The sequence below is a fragment of the Monodelphis domestica genome, chromosome 7 (genome assembly GCF_027887165.1).
Source record: "Monodelphis domestica isolate mMonDom1 chromosome 7, mMonDom1.pri, whole genome shotgun sequence".
NCBI classification, from domain to species: domain Eukaryota; kingdom Metazoa; phylum Chordata; class Mammalia; order Didelphimorphia; family Didelphidae; genus Monodelphis; species Monodelphis domestica.
Genome location: NC_077233.1, coordinates 200,598,284 through 200,616,774, shown reverse-complemented (window position 1 = coordinate 200,616,774; position 18,491 = coordinate 200,598,284). Strand labels below are relative to the sequence as shown.

Sequence of the window (18,491 nt, the reverse complement as noted above, 5' to 3'; positions counted from 1 at the left end):
TTTTCTTTTTCTGTTGTTTGCTCAAATTCACCCCTTCTTTACTCCCTGTATTTGTCTGTGCTCTTGCTCCTCTCATTTTTTTTGGTTTTGGGCACTTCTGTCAGTTTCAGCTCTTGGAGCTTTAGTAAGAGATCTCTTGGTGTAGTCTCTGGTGGAGGTCTGTTGGGGTCTGAGCTTCTAAAATCCAATTTGAATCAACTCCACATTCAATTCTCTTTCTACTACAATATTTCCATTTGCCAAATAGCTACTTTCAAGTGCATTAAAAGTGCATATTTCCAAGGATGTCTAGCTTAAAACCAAGAAGCATCTTTGGTAATGATCAAATTCATTCTCATATATTTTGTTCTGAGTTTATACTTTCCAAAGAATTAGTATTTGTATTCACATTGCATTTGTCTTTACCTGTATTTATATGCCCTTTTAATCTGAAAGGTCATAATTCTTAATAGATGTTTGGTCATTCTCACTAACCATCATTATGAAGTAGATCATGGGTGAGCAGCAGCATACCTACTATAATCATGAGAACACAAAGCAATTTGCCCCTCACCGCATGCCATATACCATTCAAAATACAGAAAGGAACCTGGAACTGCACTAATTTCCCATGCAGTGCAATAAGAACCTCATATCATTTATATTATTGGATAATGAGTTCTTTATACAATGTCGACATTTTCATACATATAGCACAAATAAAGAACAAATTCTTTGTTCTAGAATGCAGCAATAAGTATAAATTATTCCATTTCTTTAGATGACAAATATTTATTAAGTGCCTACTGTGCACATAGTATTATCGAAGTTGCTTTGGGGAATATAAAAGAGTTAAAACACATGATTCTCTGCTCTTGGGGAGCTTACATCTACTTCAGAAGAGTGAAGCATGCACAAAAGAGACTGTCAGATGTAAAAAACATGTCAACAACTGCAAATATTATACTACAAATTGAAGACATATGTTGTTGAGGGACAAAGAATAAAAGAGTGGATCGGAGTAAACTGGAGTTACTCTTGAGAGGTTTCCTGAACAATATAACTTTTGAGTTGGATCTTAAAGGAAGTTGTGAGTCCATGACTTGGCAGGAATGATCAGGAACAGCATATGCAAGCATACAGAGGCAGGGATCAATAAGTCATTTACAAGAGGGCGGCCAGCAAATTGGCTTGTCTGGAACACAGTCTCCATCTTGGAGAATACAGAAAGAGGAATATACAGAAGCATGAGCACATCGGTTGACAAGGGAACTGAGTCAATTATTCAAAATAAATGACTTTTGTAAATAAACAATGCTGAAGTACACTCATAAACTAAGCCCTGTGGCTCCAAATGGTGTGTCCTTTCTCATTAGTTAACAAAATATATTTATACCTACCTGTTAAAAGATATATTAACCCAGTGGATATATCATTACTTTTTGCTAGCATTCAAATGACAAATTGTAGTTTCAGTTACATGTTGGGTAACATGAATGATCCATTTTTTTCCCTTAAAAATAATGCTGATTCTCCAAGATTTATGGTTCCCCTTTAGATGAGAGACATTCAGTGGAGTACTCTATGAAATGCTATTGACTAGTCCCCTTTTTTACATAAAAACTATTGCTAACCTGGCTATTTTGGAATCAAAAGTCCAGAGTCTGACAATAGAGCATTTAAATTTTTTTTCTCATTTGAATTGGTGAACTAATGAATGAAGATTCATTAATAGATTCATAGATTCATAGATTGATTAATTAATATATGTGACACTCATCTTGGGGGGCAGGGAGAGAGGTGACACATCCCTGCTCAGATTCCAACTGCAAAGAAAATTTTCTGAGAGCAAACATTTTTGGAAAGCATGTAAAAAAGAGGCATTCCATATGGCTGTATGTTTAACTCAACTTTTAGGCAAATAACTGAGTAAATGCATGTGGATTTTCTGCTCATCCCTTTTCAGGCTCTCATATTTGACAAAACTGAACAGGGAGGTCTTACAGTGAAAAAATTAGGGCTATTGCAATTAATCACTGGTACAGAAAACAGTATCAATTTGAGGTCTTTCTCAATATCAGAGAGATAGTTGGAAATGTGCTTGACCTTGAAAGGCAGTAGAAGCAAAGAAAAAGTTTTGAAATAGCAACATGGAGGTTCTTTGGACATCCAGACAGCTCATTATTCTTCTTCTCCAAGGTCAGGAGTATTCCTGGATCCCAGAGCTGTCTGTCATGGTTACTGGCCACCTGCTGCAGCTGCTAGAACAAAAAAGAAAATAAAAACTTAGGCTTATGTGTAATTAATAAATGTTTCTGAGCAAGGTTACTTGAAATCTGTATTTTTACAATATAGTGCCACTGTAATACTACATTTACACAACAGTTATATATTCAGAGCATTTCCATATCCTCTTAGAAGATATGAAATCCTGTAGATAATAGGTGGACAGACTGAATTTCTTTAACATGTATTCTTTTCTAATAATCCTAGCATTTTAAAATGCTTTTTTGATTTCTTTTGTAATAACTACAATCAAGTTTCAAATGATCACAGAATTTAGGGCTAGAAAGGACTTGAGATTACTATAGGCTAGAAAACCTGGTGCTTAGAATCCAGGTCCCTCACTATGAATCCTTCCTCAGATCTTATGATCCTAAGAAAGTTTCTTAGTCCTTCAGTTTCATTTACCTCATCTATAAAATGGTGAAAATAACAAGTGTTGAACCAGTGTCATTGTAAGGATTATATAAGGATTAATTAATTAATTAATAATTAAAAAATTATTAGAGACCATGTAAACGATTGCTCCAGATTGTTAATAAGTAAAGAAATGCAATTTACACAACTGAAGTTTCATCTCTCACCCAACAAAATGGCAAAGATGGCAAAAGATGGAAATAGTCAATTTTGAAGGACTATAGATATATACATACAGGCAGTGTGCTAGAGTCAGTTCTAACCTGCTTGGTACATCCCATTGTTAAATTTCCATCTGAGTTTTTATCCTTCAGAAATCAGAAATAGTGATAAATCAGAGCCTTGCTTAAGGTTTTGTAGATTGCCTGGACTTAAGAAAATTTTAATTATGCAAATTAAAATTAAAACTTTGTATGTGTAAAATATCCTCCACTTCCGTTGTAAAAAACTTACTAGCATATTCCTGTATTGCTCTATAAATATTACTAAGGGAGGCTCAAAGAATAAAGTCATCACTAAACTGGTATCCTGGTGACTGTAGGTTAATAATACAAATGGCTAGCATTTATGTAACTCTTTGATATTTGCAAAGTATTTTAATCCATTATCTCATTTGATTCTCTCAATACCTCTAAAACACAGGTAGGTTAATTTATTGAGATGAACTGTATGAATTGATTGTGGGAAGCGATTTGGAATTATGGATAGTCAGTGACTAAAGTTTCCATAAATTTGGACCTGGAAATCATACTTATAGACATTTATCTTAAGTAGGTCAAGGCCAAAAAAGAAGTTCTTGTTTATACTAAAATGCTTACATTACCACTTTTTTTCTAGTAGTAAATAATTAGAAACCAAAGTAAGATGATGGAACCATAGCTCTAGAACTGGAAGTAACCTCAAAGGTCAACTCATTCAACTTTCTAAATGCACATTGATTGAGCAATGGATTTTTAAAAAGCAGTAATGCAATGGAAGATGACTGTGCTATAAGAATAAGGAACATAATGAAAACAGAAGCATGGAAAGATTATATTAATTGATACAAAGTGAAGTAAACAATCAGGAAAATAATAAACACAATGACTTGAACACTGCAATTAGCAAACACAATTGAAGCAAAACAAACAAAATAGAATGTTGTGAAATCAAAATGGCACCAAGGAGAAAGTACCCTTCTTCCCTTGCCTCCACTTTCCTCTTTTTTTTTTTTTGAAGAAGTGTTCAAACTATGCTTGTGGAGAAATTTGCATAATGCAAAACATGTTTGGTATGTTGGTTAATTTTGCTAAATTTTCTTTCCTCTTTTTGGTTCCTTGTTATAAAATATAGCTGTCTTGGAGGGGAAGAAGGAAGAAATGTATTTGGAAACAAAGGTGATATAAAAACATAAGGTCAATAAAAATGTTTTTAAAAGCCATTCTTAATACTCTGCCCCAAGGGGAAAAGTGGGGGGGGCTGTGCTTCAGAAAGGAAAATGAAATGAAGGAAAAGGCAGTCACAATAAGGACAGGCATCACCCAAAAAAGGACCCTCAACTCTACTTTTCAATACACTTTTGGTTGAGGGTAGAGTAAGACATAAAAACCTGGAGACAATGGCTGCTTTGGGTGGAGACACCAAGATACAGCATCATGGGCATTATAAAGAAATTAACTTAGAGTAGAGTACCTGGAGAAAAAGCTTATGCCAGCTTGTAGCTTCCTATTTTTAATAATTATTCTTGTCAACTAGGTGCTAAAATCAGTTGTTTCTAGGCTGCTGAAGGATGGCAAGTACTAGAAGCACCTCTTAAATATTCCCCACCCCACTTGGGCAAGACTTTGTTTTTTGCACCCTCATTATGACTTTGAGTAAAAAATAGACTTCTTAAAAAAGGACAGGAGAATATAAAAGAGATGGAACAAGACATAATGGAAAAGGACTGAAAGTGATGCTTAAGTGTAGCAATGTGATATATAGGCCAAAGAGTATGGACACTTTAGTCACTTATCATAATTCCGTATCCCTTTCCAGAATGGTTAGGACAATTCCCAGCATTAGCAGCAGGACATTGGTGTGCTTGTCTTTCCACACACCATCCCAAACTGACTTTTTGCAAACTTTTGTCATTTTTGCCAAATTGTGGAGCGTACAATAAAACTTCAGACTTCTTTTAATTGTATTGCTTTTCTTTTTTTAACGATTTGAAGAAATATTTCATTAAGTTAATAGTTTGCAATTTGTCATTTAAGAACTGTTAATTTCCTCTGACATTTATCTATCAGAAAATGGTTTTGTGTTAGTTCTCTGTCTTGAAAATCGGACCTTTATCAGATATTTAATATAAAGAGTTTTCCAGTCTTTTGTTTCCTTTCTTATCTTAATTGCATTGACTTTGTATTTCAATTTGAAGCAGTTATCAATTTTATCTTTTGTGATTACGTCTAAATCATATTTACTTAAAAACTCTTTCTCCACATCACAAAAGGATTTTTAGTATTGAGCTCAATTTTGAACAAATTATGGCATATGGTGAAAGTGATGGTATGAACTCAATTTCTGTCTGTGTTCCAGTTATCAAAATAATTTTTGTCAGATAAAGAATTTACGTAATTTATATTCTTTTATTTTTAAACCCTTTCCTTTAGACTGACTATTGGTTCCATGGCAGAAGAGTGGTAAGGGTTAGGCAATGGGGGTCAAGTGACTGACCCAGGGTCACACAGCTAGGAAGTGGCTGAGGTCAGATTTGAACCTAGGACCTCCCATCTCTAGGCCTGGCTCTCAATCCACTGAGCTACCCACCTGCCCCCGTAATTTATATTCTTGAAATTACTGAAAGCTGGGTTTTATTATTTCTGATTCCAAGTTATCTAATCTATTCTAGTGATCTACTTATCTATTTTTAATGAATACTAAATTGGTTTGATAATTAGTACTTTATGGTATGATTTTAGGCCTAAAAATACTATTCTCCATTAATTCAAAGTTTTTAATTTTTCCTATGAGGTTTTAAACATTTTCTTATTATTTTATCTATTTCTATAAAATAATTTGATTGTTATGGCATGAAATCTATAATTTAATTTAGATATTATGATGATTTTTGTTGTATTAAAATAAACCTGACATGGAAATTGACTATCCCTCTAGCTATTTAACTATTTCTTCATTTCCTTAAGGAACATTTTGTAATTGTACTTATAATTGTAAGTCATGAGTAACTTAGTAGATAGGTTTTGAGAAATTTTATGAATTTTAAGTTATTTTGAATAGGTCTTCTCTTGCTATCATTTCTTCTTGAATTTTGCTATTGGCTATAAATGACATTAATTTTTGCAAACTTACTTTCTTCGCTCATTCTTTAAGATTTTCCAATTCAACCATAAATTGAGATGGTTTTATATCTGCTGTGCCTATCTTTATTCCTTTCATTTAAAAAAAATCTTATTGCTTTTACTAGGACTTCCAGAATATCTATGTAAGCATATTGTCCTGGACACTAATGCCACTACCACCATTGCTACCCTGCTTCAAATACTCTACCAAAATGCCTCCTGAAGGAAGAGGAAAAATCTACTTACAGAATATTGAGTCACAAAATTATTTCTAACCTGCTCTTGCAGCAGCCATTTTCTTGTTTCGCATTTTGTTCTCCTCAGCTTGCTATGCAAAAAAAAGAAAGAAAGAAAGAAAGAAAGAAAGAAAGAAAGAAAGAAAAATGGCAACAAGAAACACTTCAATATCTGGGTCTTTTCTACTATTTGAAAATAACAAGAGACCACATTTCCATCCTTCCAACCAATATCTTACCATCTTCATCTTCTTCTTTAACTCCAAGTTTCCAAGTTTCTGTACCTTGCTAGCAGCATTAAGATAATAGATAGTCAAGCTAAAGGGAAAGGAAACAAGATAATTTATGATTATTTTTTGTCTCATACAATTTTTTTAAAACTATCATTTGAGTCACAGAATTTTACAACAAAGAGGAAGCAAGAAAGGAAGAAAAAGGAAGGAAGGAAGGAAGGAAGGAAGGAAGGAAGGAAGGAAGGAAGGAAGGAAGGAAGGAAGGAAGGAAGGAAGGAAGGAAGGAAGGAAGGAAGGAACAAAGGAAGGAACGAAGGAAGGAATGAAGGAACGAAGGAAGGAAGAAAAAAGGAAGAAGGGAAGGAGGGAAGGAAGGAAGGAAAGAAGGAAGGAACTGAGTTCCAGAGAAGTGTTGGATTTCTTCTTTAAGCTTACACAAACTGTGGCAGAGTTCAAACTAGAATCAAAGTTTCCTAATACCCTTTCTCTAATATATTCTCTACCTCCTTAGTCTGCTACCATTTCTTCTTAATGTCAGTTAAATGGGAGATAGAGCATGAAGTCATGAAGATCTGTGTTAAAATTTTGTCTCAGACCCTTACATATGACCCTGGGTAAGTTACATCCCATAGCTCAGTTTCTTTATCTTTAAAAGTGGGGATAATAATACCAACCTATCTGAGGATTGTTGTGAAGATGAAATGAGATAATATATAAAGCACTTTGCAAATCTCAGAGCACTATATAAATGCTATTATTGTCATATTCATTTGAGTACTGGAACTTCTATTTTACTCTCTCATTTCTTACAAATACTAAAAATATTATTAAATTGTGATAACTCACTGACGTGATACTTCAAAAGAGGGAAGAAAATGCTACAGCTCTTTGTATTTGTCAACCTAAAAGAAAAATTCTTTCTTCTCATTAATGTCTTCTATTGACAAAATTCATTATTAATTTTTGATTTTAAAAATAAATATTTTAATTTTTTAAAAGAAGTAAACCCAGGCCCTTTAACATATCCAGAACTGCATAGCACCACTCATATAAGTCAAGTGAATCTATCAAAAAGAAATACAGATAGATTTGTAATGTATAGATTTACAAAGAGATAAATATACATGTGACATTATTCTCTGCTGTTGATAACTGGAGATGAAACACAGTTCTACTCACAAACATCCTAGATTAAAACCTTTATGAGCCATCTGGCCCTCATAAGGCAATTGCTAATATGATTTGGCTCAGTCTAAACTGGTATTAATCCAAGTAATGTGGGAGTTTAAATTCATTCGCATGGCCTGTCAATCATTGCTTTAAGAATGCTGGCTATATTCTGGAATCTACACAATAAGACAAACTATAAAAAAAAAAAGAGCTGCTTGACTATAAGTCTTTTGCTCATGATTGAGTCTACGAATAATATTTTTTTAAAGTAAATATAGACTAGATCTACTCCTTTCTGTAGCTGTGGTGTGCATGTGTGTCTTCAGTGAGCGTGAGTGAGTGTCTGTTTGTGTGCAATCCTGCATGTGTGAATTTTTGCATATATGCCTCCATCCCTAAATACAATATTTCATGCCAGGAGATTAGAAGGAATTAGAACCATTATTTTCTAAACCCTGTAACCCATTCAGTAAAGCTTTGTAAATAAAATAGGAACTCTCCAGGTCTCTCCTATCACTCTACTGCAGCCTCAATATGGTATAGAAGGAAGAAATAAGTACTAGTCTTAGAAACCATGTTCTTGTTTCACTTTCACACTAGATGTTGCTATCCTGGTAATCAGGAGATAAGGTCTTGTCTTGGGTCTGCCACTAACTAGTAGGGTGTCATTGGGCAAGTCACTGAATTACTTGAGGCTTCATCTCACTTCCTTTTCCTGATAACTAACAGAATAGATAAATAAGATTCAAAAAATAACTTTAGGGATCCAAAATTTGGTCAAGTAATCAACAATATTCATCAAGTGCCTAATATGTGTTAGGTATGGGAGATACCTAAACCAAAGTGAAATCACTCCTGCTCTCAAGAAATATTGTGTATAGGGGGTTGGGGGGGGGAGAAAACAGACACAAATGTATATGCAAGAAAAAATATGTGGTTATTTGGATTGGAAAGCATGGTAGAAAATTTTAGAAAAGGTTTCATTTAAGAGGAAGATCTTGACCTGAGGCTGGGAGGGGAAAACAATAAAAACCTAATGATTCTAAAAAATGGAGGTAGGATGGGAACATATTCTAGGTATAAAGGATAGTCATAGAAATGAGAGATGGGAAGTCATATTTGAAGAATAATGTGATGATCAATTTTAGAGTGGAAAGTGAATAATTTGTAATAATACTGGAAAGATAGGTTAGAGATAGTTGTAGAAGGCTTTTAAGGTTAAACTGGGAAATTAATATTTGATTCTAAAGGTAATAGAGAGACATTGAAGTTAATTGAGAAGAAGAGTGATATAGACCTACACTTAGGAAATCATTTTGGCATTTATTTAGAGCAGTGGTATCAAACTCAGGTTGAAAAGAGACCCATTAAAACATATGTAAGGATCCCTATGAACAGCATATTAACTTGGGATATAACATATTAACCTATGTTCTAGTGTATTATAATTTATATTGTTAAATATTTCCTAATTACATTTTAATTTAGTTACAGTACTTGGGAGGATTGCCCTGTTTTGGGCACTTCTGGTTTAGAGAGCTGATCAAAAATGGTGAGAAATCAGAGGTAGAGAAATCAATTAGAAAACTATTACAAAATTCCAGGAGAGATATGATAAGGGCCTGATTAAGGTTAGTAGTTGTGTGGTAGAAGGAAGGGGATGGATTTAAGTGATGTGAAAGTAGAAAAAAATAAGATCTGACACCTTACTGCATAGGTGAGGTGAATTAGAGTGAAGATTCAAGGAGGAAAATCAGATTGGGAACCTGAGTGAGGCTCTGCACTCGATAAAAACAGGGAAATTTAGAAGAAGAATTAGTTTAGGGGGAAAATACAATGCATTTTATATTGGGCATATTGAGTTTGAGATGCCTAAAAAGGCATCCAGTTCAATTGTCTAACAGGCAGTTCAAAATCTCCAACAGGAAATTTCTTCCAATGTTAATTTAATTTAAATGAATAATAGCTAGTATTTGTATAACACTTTACAGCTTGCAAAGTGATTCACACATTACTTCACTTGATCTTCCCAATAATCTTGTGGAGTAGGGGCCATTATTATCCCCATTTTACAAATGAACAAACTGGAGCCTAGGGGAGGTTAAGTGATTTGCCAAGGGGCATAGAATTAGTAAGAGTTTGAGTCAGGATTTGAACTTAGGTCCTCCTGTCTCCAAGCCCCCTTCACTAGCCACTAATCCACTTAAGTGACTCCAGAAGACAATCATAGAACTTCATCTTTAAATCTTGCCAAAACTAGCATCAGATTAAACTCCTAAAGGTCATAAATATTAACAGTCTGGGGAGGGGATAATTCATAGCTACTCTAAACACCACTCTACTAAATCCTGGGATCCTAAATGTGGAAAGGCCCTCATCTAATGCAACCCACAAGCTCTTAATAAAGCATATTACTAATCTTCCTAAAATAGAAAATGAATGACTTATCTAAGGTCACACCATTGTGTCATTGCATTCTCAGCCTCACCATCTGAAGAAGTAAAGACATTCTTTTATTTCCCCTTTGAACTTTGAACTACTCATTTTTAGTGGCAAGTAAGCAAGAGCTCCATGAAAAGCTTAAAGGAATCACTAATTTTGGTAGTTATGAGCACATCTTTTAGGAAGATATGAAAGGACTACCTGGGAAAATCAAGAGATAATAGACTCTGAGGTGGAAAGGACCACCATAAAGACCATCTAGGGAACTAAGGTTTAAGGAAGTTAAATAATTCTCCTGTGATCACACAAATTATTAAAAGGAAGATCTGAAACCAGGTCTTCCCAACTCCAAAATTCTATTCAATATGCCAAGATGATGGTACCTCCACTTCCACCTAGATATTTTCAAGGGCTGGACAAAAGCTTGAAGGGTGTGTTATAAAAAATGGGTCTTAATCAGTCAACAACTGGGTTAGTCCTTCCACCTCTGAGAGTCTAGGATTCTATGAATTCTTGCCATTTCTACATATTATACATGTGATCTTTTCTCCCCTTCATGTTCCCAGTTTCAAACCTATCATTCTGCTATATTGGCAAGTTTATGGCTTGTTTTTATTTTTAAGTATGAATGTCTCAAGGGAGGGAATGATTAAGTGTTAAGCTTTTTTTTTAACAATGGGAAGGAGTACATAATATTTCCAAGGACCCTCTAGCCCTATGATTCTATTGTCATTAACAAACATTTATGTATGGCTCACTGAGTACAGTGCTTCTGATGCTTATGACCTTTAAGACCCTCAGCACTGAAAAATGGCCTAGAGGATACCCAAGGAGAGTACTAACCTTCAGGATCATCATGTTTGTTTATTCAATGCCATCTGCTGTATGGGTTTGAGGGGTGGAGGTGAGGGGTAAAACTCAATCCCCTGATTAGATTTATCATTATATCTTTCCCTTCTGTTGGATGTTTTAATTATTATTTTGGCCAGTTGGCAACAAATTATTTAATTCTGAAATGGTGAAAAGAGATGTGGAAGCTTGAATTGCATCCAACAGGAATTGAATTGCTCATGAATTTCAGTCCCTCACCACAAGGTCATCAATCCTGAAATTGGTTTGGTTTCAGTGAGACCTTTGGGAATCTAAGGGTAGAGAAGAGAAGTAAAAAGAAAGGAGAAGTAGAGAGAGGGGAGAAGAGAGCTACAAGGGCTCTTTCTCTAAGCAGAAGTCTACATACACCATGATCAAAATCACAGCAATGACGAGTCCAGGGTTAGAGAGCTGCCGTAAGATTTTTGCCAGCCAGCTGGGGAAATCGTGCTCCAGAGTTTCCCCAATGACTTCAAACATTCTGTTTTTGCCACTGAAAAACAAGAGGAAAGGACACTTTAGAACATAGAGGTTAACCAACTTTTATGAAGGGTTTTATAGTTCGTAATTCCCTTTATAGCTATTATGTTATGAGAGACTAGCAACAGTCTTATGAGACAAATTCAACAGCCATTATTATAGTTATTTTACAGATGAACTGATACAGGACATAAAATTACTTACTCACAGCTAGCTAAATGTCAGAGTCAAAATCCAAACCCAAGTGTTCTTGACTCCAAATAAAGTCAGTCCTCCAGATTATGCTCTGCTGCTTACAGAAACATTGCACTAATGTCAGCAAAATTGATAATGATGTTCTAACACGGTCCAAGAACATGAAAAGGAAATGGGAAGGAAACAAGCTAACACATAGTCCATGATCCTCTCAACATAATCATGTATGATTCTCACTGAAATAGAGTTCTAAATTGCTCAACTTTATTTGAGAAATACTACATATCATCATTCCTTTCTTCTCTTCTCTCCTTTTCCTCCTCCTCCCCTCCTCACTTCTCCCTTTCCTCCTTTCTGCTCTACCTCTTCCTTTCTTCTCTTAATCCCCCTCTTCTCCCTGTCCCTTCTCTTTTCTACTCCTCTCTTCTTTCTCTCATACTTAGATATACATTGCATACATGCTCACACACACATGATCATATTAATGTCTCCTTCTATCATAAATAATATTTATAATAACAACAACAAAAACACCATAATGAAAAACCAACCTTTTCACTTGCTTCCCTTAAGCTATTCCCCTATATCTATCTCATCTCTTCCTTGCTAAACTAATAAAAAGAATAATTTGCACTCACTGGTTTCTTTTTCTCAACACTAAATCACTTCTCAACCCTCTGCAATCTAAGAAGTGATCTTTTTAAAATATGTGAAATAACAACTCATAAAAAGTTTGGGATATCTCCAACTATGATTTCCCTCCTCAAATTGTCTTAAAGAATTTTACCTGAACCTCTATTTTTTTTCTTCAAGCCATTTTACTCGGTACTCAATTTATTTTGTACAAGTTTTATTCAACGTTTAAATTATAAGCACTATGAAGTCAGGAATTATTTCTTTTTTTTTGTCTTGGTTTCCCAAGTTTTCAGCATATTGTTCTCTGCTAGTAAGAGCTTAGCAAATGTGTTGAATTAAATAATATCAAATAGCTTTATCTAAGAATAGCAATTAGGCAAATAATATTTATTTGGCCATATTCTATAGAATTTGAAAGTTAATTTATCCGTCATTATAGAAATCCCTGTAGAATCATACCATGGGGATAATTAAGTCTTCTCTTAGTTCACACAGTTTTCTTTGTCATGGAAGCCATTCTTTGGTTACTGAAATAATATACTCTATGTATTTATTTTTTAATCAAGGAAATAAATATTCACAACATACAAATGCTAATTCACAATAATACAAAATGTAAACAGCAATAATCCCAAATCCCAACCAACCAACAATTTTAATATCATTGCTCAATAAAACTGCAAATCAGCAAACAAAAACCTTATTCTCACTCTCAGGAGACTGTCTCATGAACAACAAAGTAACAACGGCTAAGAACAAAGCAAAAATGAAGGAATGTAGAACAGTACAGTGGAAAGCAAACTGGCTTTGGATTAGGAGATTGTTATTCAGCTGTTTTTCAGCTGTGTTCAACTTTTTCTGACCCCATTTGGGATTTTCTGAGTAAAGATCCAGGAACAGTTTGGCATTTCCTTCTCTAGCTCATTTTACAGATGAGGAAACTGAGGCAAACAGGATGAAGTGATTTGCCCAGGGTCACACCATTAGTAGGTGGATGAGGCTAGATAAATCTTCCTGACTTCAGTCTCTATGTTCAAATTCTTTCCTTGGTGTTTACTACCTATGTGACCTTGGGCAACTCACTTAAACTTTCTGAGGCTCAGTTTCTTAATCTGTAAAATGAAAGCGGGTGGTATTGTTGCCTTAATGGCTTCTAATATCCTTTCAGCTCTAAGAATAGGTCTTTGATAATCTATAAACTTGAGAATCAACTCCTTAATATTTAACATCAGTTCTACTTCTGACTTATACTAATATAAATATTTCTCATTATAGTTATAATTCATTTAGTTCCAAACACTGTATTATATTTCTAGTTTTGTATATTAATTTCACAATGAGAAATTGTTATTCCCAGGAAAGACATTGGTATGAGTTCTTTTGTAGACATCATGGACTATTTAGGATAAAAGGTAGTAGGTCCCTTTACCTAATACTTTAAAATAAAAAAAACTAAACTAAAAACATTCTCAGCCATAAAGTCTACATACCTAAATGCTCTCTCTATCAGTTGTTATGCCTTTAGATAGTCTAGAAGATGATTCCTGAAACCAAGTGTTGCTTTTGCCTAACTGCCACCCATGAGATTGGAGAATAAACTTGCAAGTCAGATTCATCTCTGGGCAATGGTGTTCTCTAGTGATTTGAAGAAAAACTGACTGATGGGGTAGAATAGAAGAACTCTAGTCACTTCAAGATTGCTTTTACTTTCTCAGAAATGACTTGGTGCCAAGCACAGTGGTGGTTCCAGTTAGTCAATTTGATAGGATAAGTCATATCGATCATAATAGAAGAAAGGCCAGAAAAAATAACAGAAGACATTCTTTTCTTCCTCTAGATCCAGCAAGGTGGCATAGTGGACAATATAATGTATTTGGAGTTGGTAAGGTCTGAGTTTGAATCCTGCCTGAGATAGTAGCTTTCAGCAACTAGTCACCTAACTTCTTTCAGTCATTTTCATCATATGTAAAATGAGGGAAATGGGGAAGGAAATGGCAAACCACTCTAGTATCTTTGCCAAGAAAACCCCAAATGGGGTTACAAAGACATGATTGAAGCAAATGAACAACAAAAACGAGGATAATAATAATAGCACCAATCTTTCAGGGTTGTAAAAATTAAATGAGGTAAGATACATAAGGTGTTTCCAAATTTTAATGTCCTATATAATTGTGAACTACTATTGTCATAACCCACATATAATTGGGAGTATGATATATAGGTAGAAGGAGACTAGCATCATATAATCTTTACCCAGCTAGATGGTATAATGGATCAAACACAGGGCCTGGTGTCAAGAAGATCTGAGTTCAAATAAAGCTTTAGACATTTATTAGCCATGTGACCTTGAGCAAGTCTGTCTACCTTAATATCTTCATCTGAAAATGGGGAAGATAATAATACTTACTTCCCCATGCTTTGGGGAGGATTAAATGAGATAATATATATATATATAAAATGATTTGCAAACATAAAATCACTATATAAATGCTAGCTCATTATTATTAGCTACCTAGAGTATCCTTTGTACTATAGAAAAACTTGATGGAGAATAGCATAGTGGATGCAGTTTGTTCTAGAGTTCTAGATTCCTGCTCCTAAGAGGGTTCTTTGACCTAGGAAAAGGTTCTACAGTTATAATGATAATTATAAAAAATTCTACAAAACTCTTTCTCAACAGCTCAGTTTACCTTAACTAGCCATTCACCAAATAAGACAGGATGTTCATCATTTGACTGAGATCCTATATAAATCTTGTAACAGAGTTTTCCAGGATCATTTTCTGGACCACCTTCTACCCTGATCAGTTCTTCCAAAATCAGGTCCATCCTGTCCAAACTGGGAGGTCTGTTTACTTTTCTCTACCAAGTTGGTCCAACACTCAAAAAGTAATCTATCTGTGTGTCATCCTATATGAAACTGGGGGTGGAATAGTTTACCCTTAAACTGAGAGGACATCATTTTACCAATTCTATTAAAACCTCTCACTTCCTGAAATTTATCTTTATTCTTCAAATACTTCTAATTATCAGGAAGCAAATTCATCAAATGATCTCCACAAAGTAGATTCAGAAATTTTACCAATATTACAGAGGAATCAAAGAATGCTAGAGTTAGAAGACAACTTAGAAACCAACTAGTTCAATTCATGCTAGAATGATCATACTCTTCAAAAATTCCTGATAGACCTCCCATCTTTTGAAGACATCTGGTAATGAGAAAACAACTATCTCCTGAAGCAGTCAGTACTACTTTAGGATATCTCTAATCACCACCTTCTTCCTGGACATTATTTCTTTCTTAATGAAGTTAGAGATGACTAAACCACAGACATTATTTTCCAGAGACAATACATCCTGGCTATTCTTCAAAAACTATTTCCCATTCCCCATGTATTTCTTTCTTAAAAAAAAAAAAAGCAATGGGAGTTAAATGACTTGCCCAGAGTCACACAACTAGGAAGTGTCTGAGGTCACATTTGAACCCAGGACCTCCCATCTCTAGGTCTGGCTATCAATCCACTGAGCTACCCAGCTATCCCCTCCCCATGTAGTTCTTGAAAAAAAAATTCACCTTTTTTCAACTGTGAAGCTAAACTTCAAAGCATCCCCCACCCCCAAATGTAGAAACCTTAACCTGAACAAAGTGATCAGGCTGAATGAAAAAATAGGCTCCCTAACCAAGGGCACAGTGAGCAAGTGAGACCACCATTCATAAGATACATCAGAAACCTTTTGATTTCCTTAATTTTAAAATACTGAAATGAATATAGTGATTCTTCACAACTATTACTAAAACGGGAGATATGTAATCAGGTGGGGTTACTTTCCAGTAGTGAAATGAAGAAGTTGGGTAGAAGATATCTAAAGACTTTTCCAGGTCTAAAGCCCATGACACTTAAATATTTCCTATAATTTACATGTATTCATTCATGCAATCAACTAATCACTAAGCAAGTATTTTTAAGCATTTATTATTTACCAAGCACTGCATTAGGCTCTGGGAAATACAATCATAAAAACTACACAGTCCTTAGCATAACCCTCAAAGAGCTTACATCTCATAGGTAGAAAAACATACATGGAAGATGAAATTGTAAAAATATACAAAGTAACTTCTAGGAAGAAGATGTTAGAAGTTGTGGTACCTAAGATAGGATTTCTGTATAAGATGTCACTTGAGTCAGATTTGTACAGAGATATGCATCCTATGAGGCAGAGGGGAGAGGGGAGTATATTACAGAAATGGGGATCAATTTGTATAAGTGCCTTCTGATGAGAGATAGTATAAGCTAGGAAAAGTAAGACAGGTGATTTGATTTGGCTATAGAGTGTATGATGGAAAGTAATATGCAATAAGCTTTAGACTAATACCAGATTAAGATATATTTTAAGAACCAAATAAAGAAATTTGTATTTTATCCTAGAGGGAGGGGAAGGGACCAATGGTAAGATACATATATATATGAGAATATTTTAAGATGGGGTCTTGAGATTGAATGTATTATTATTATGAAAATATTTATCTTTCTACTTAAGGACAGCTTCTATACCTCAACATGGCATAGAGACATGATCTCCAAAGGCTATTCCAGAAGAATGTAAGCTCTTCCAGTTACTATCAAGATGGAGATACTCAAGGGTTAGGCCAGGTAATGGACCATATTCTGTTAATTAAGAGCCTGTTATATATATATATATATATATATATATATACATATATATATATATATATATATATCCTGACAATATCCATTTAGGATAGGCAGTATTATTATATTTATTTTACTGCTAAGAAAATTGAGATTCAGAGAAGCAAGGTGTCTCTGTGACACAGCTCAAGACTGAGATCTGGCAGCTAAGGCATCACAGCCAATAAAACCGTGGACCCAGAATCCAAAGATATAAGTTTAAATCAGGACTCCTAAGCTCACTAACTGCATAACTCTAGACAGTCACTTAACCTTTGCCTTCCTCATTTTTCTTATCTGCAAAATAGAGATCTAACACCTACCTCTCAGGGTTTTTATTAGGATAAAATGAGATAATATTTGCCAAGTGCTTTACAAACATCAAACTGCTATATTGATGCGAGCTAGAACTATTATTGCTGTGCCCTTTGACTCCAAAGTTGTTGTATTATGCATACTTCATTACCAATGTGATAGCTAAGATTTTTCTAAGTGTATAAAGGATACCTTCCATTTGTTAAACTAAATTGAGCTTTTTAAGCTCAACTATCTGACCATTATATAATTGTTTTATTATTCAGAAAGAATTTTACACACTTGATCTCATTTTATTCTTTTAATAACTCTGAAGTAAATGAGGAAACAGGCCCAAAGAACTAACGTAAATTCCCAAATGGCACACAGCTGCTAAATGACAGAATGAACCCTTGAACTCAGAACCTCTAACTTTAAAACCAGTGATGCTTTTATTCTCAGGAAACCTTATCATGAAGAGAAAATCATCTGGATTAAACCCAGCTATCTAAGAGAGACTGGGCAGCTAGGTGGCACAGTGATTAGAGTGCTGGGATCAGAATTAGGAAATCTGGTATTCCCAAATTTGAATATGACCTCTGACATTTAATAGCTGTGTGACCCTGGGCAAGTCCCTTAATCCTATTTATCTTAATTTCCTCATCTATAAAATGAGCTGGAAAAGGAAATGGCAATCCACTCCAATATCTTTGTCCAAAAAAACACCCAAATGGCATGATGAAGAGTCAGTAATGACTAAAACAACTGAACAGCAACCAAACATAACTAAGAGAAATGGAGATATTATTTAAAAAGCTAATGGACTGAGAGGGTACCAAATCCCACCAAATCATAGGACTATTCTATGGTCTAAGGTTGCAATCTCACCTTTAGCCTCCAGGTGTCACTCTCTGTATTATTTATGACATCCCACTTGAGAATGGAACTCATTACTCAACATCACTTGTGCTTGGGGATGGGAACTCAGAGATGGAATTAGTTGGGTTTTGCATAAGAGGACAGCCATTTACTTTTATTAAAGTCAATAGCCGCAGTTTTCAGATTTGAATCATTATAACACCATGGAGAGAAGTGATGCAAACATTACTACATCATTTTTTTATCCCAAAGTGTTCACTTGCTGACCCTAACTCAATAGTAAGGAAGGACACATCAAGTGCATGCTAATCAATTACTAATTTTCCCACCACACAGAGACTTTGATTTGTGGCTTCCCTCATTCCCA

The 18,491-nt window shown here is 34.7% G+C and overlaps 1 protein-coding gene across 1 annotated transcript in view; it reads right to left on the bottom strand.

Moving 5' to 3' along the window:
- Window positions 1-1,239: 1,239 nt before the first annotated feature.
- The window catches only part of TMC1 (transmembrane channel like 1), a 209,765-nt gene continuing 192,513 nt past the window's right edge, over window positions 1,240-18,491 (bottom strand). Inside the window, exons 17-20 of the mRNA XM_056806326.1 lie at window positions 11,318-11,443; window positions 6,475-6,553; window positions 6,276-6,327; window positions 1,240-2,240 (exon numbers count right to left, since the gene is read on the bottom strand). Of these exons, the coding sequence (XP_056662304.1) occupies window positions 2,218-2,240; window positions 6,276-6,327; window positions 6,475-6,553; window positions 11,318-11,443 (280 nt within the window). The 3' untranslated portion in view covers window positions 1,240-2,217. The remainder of the gene's footprint in view (window positions 2,241-6,275; window positions 6,328-6,474; window positions 6,554-11,317; window positions 11,444-18,491) is intronic.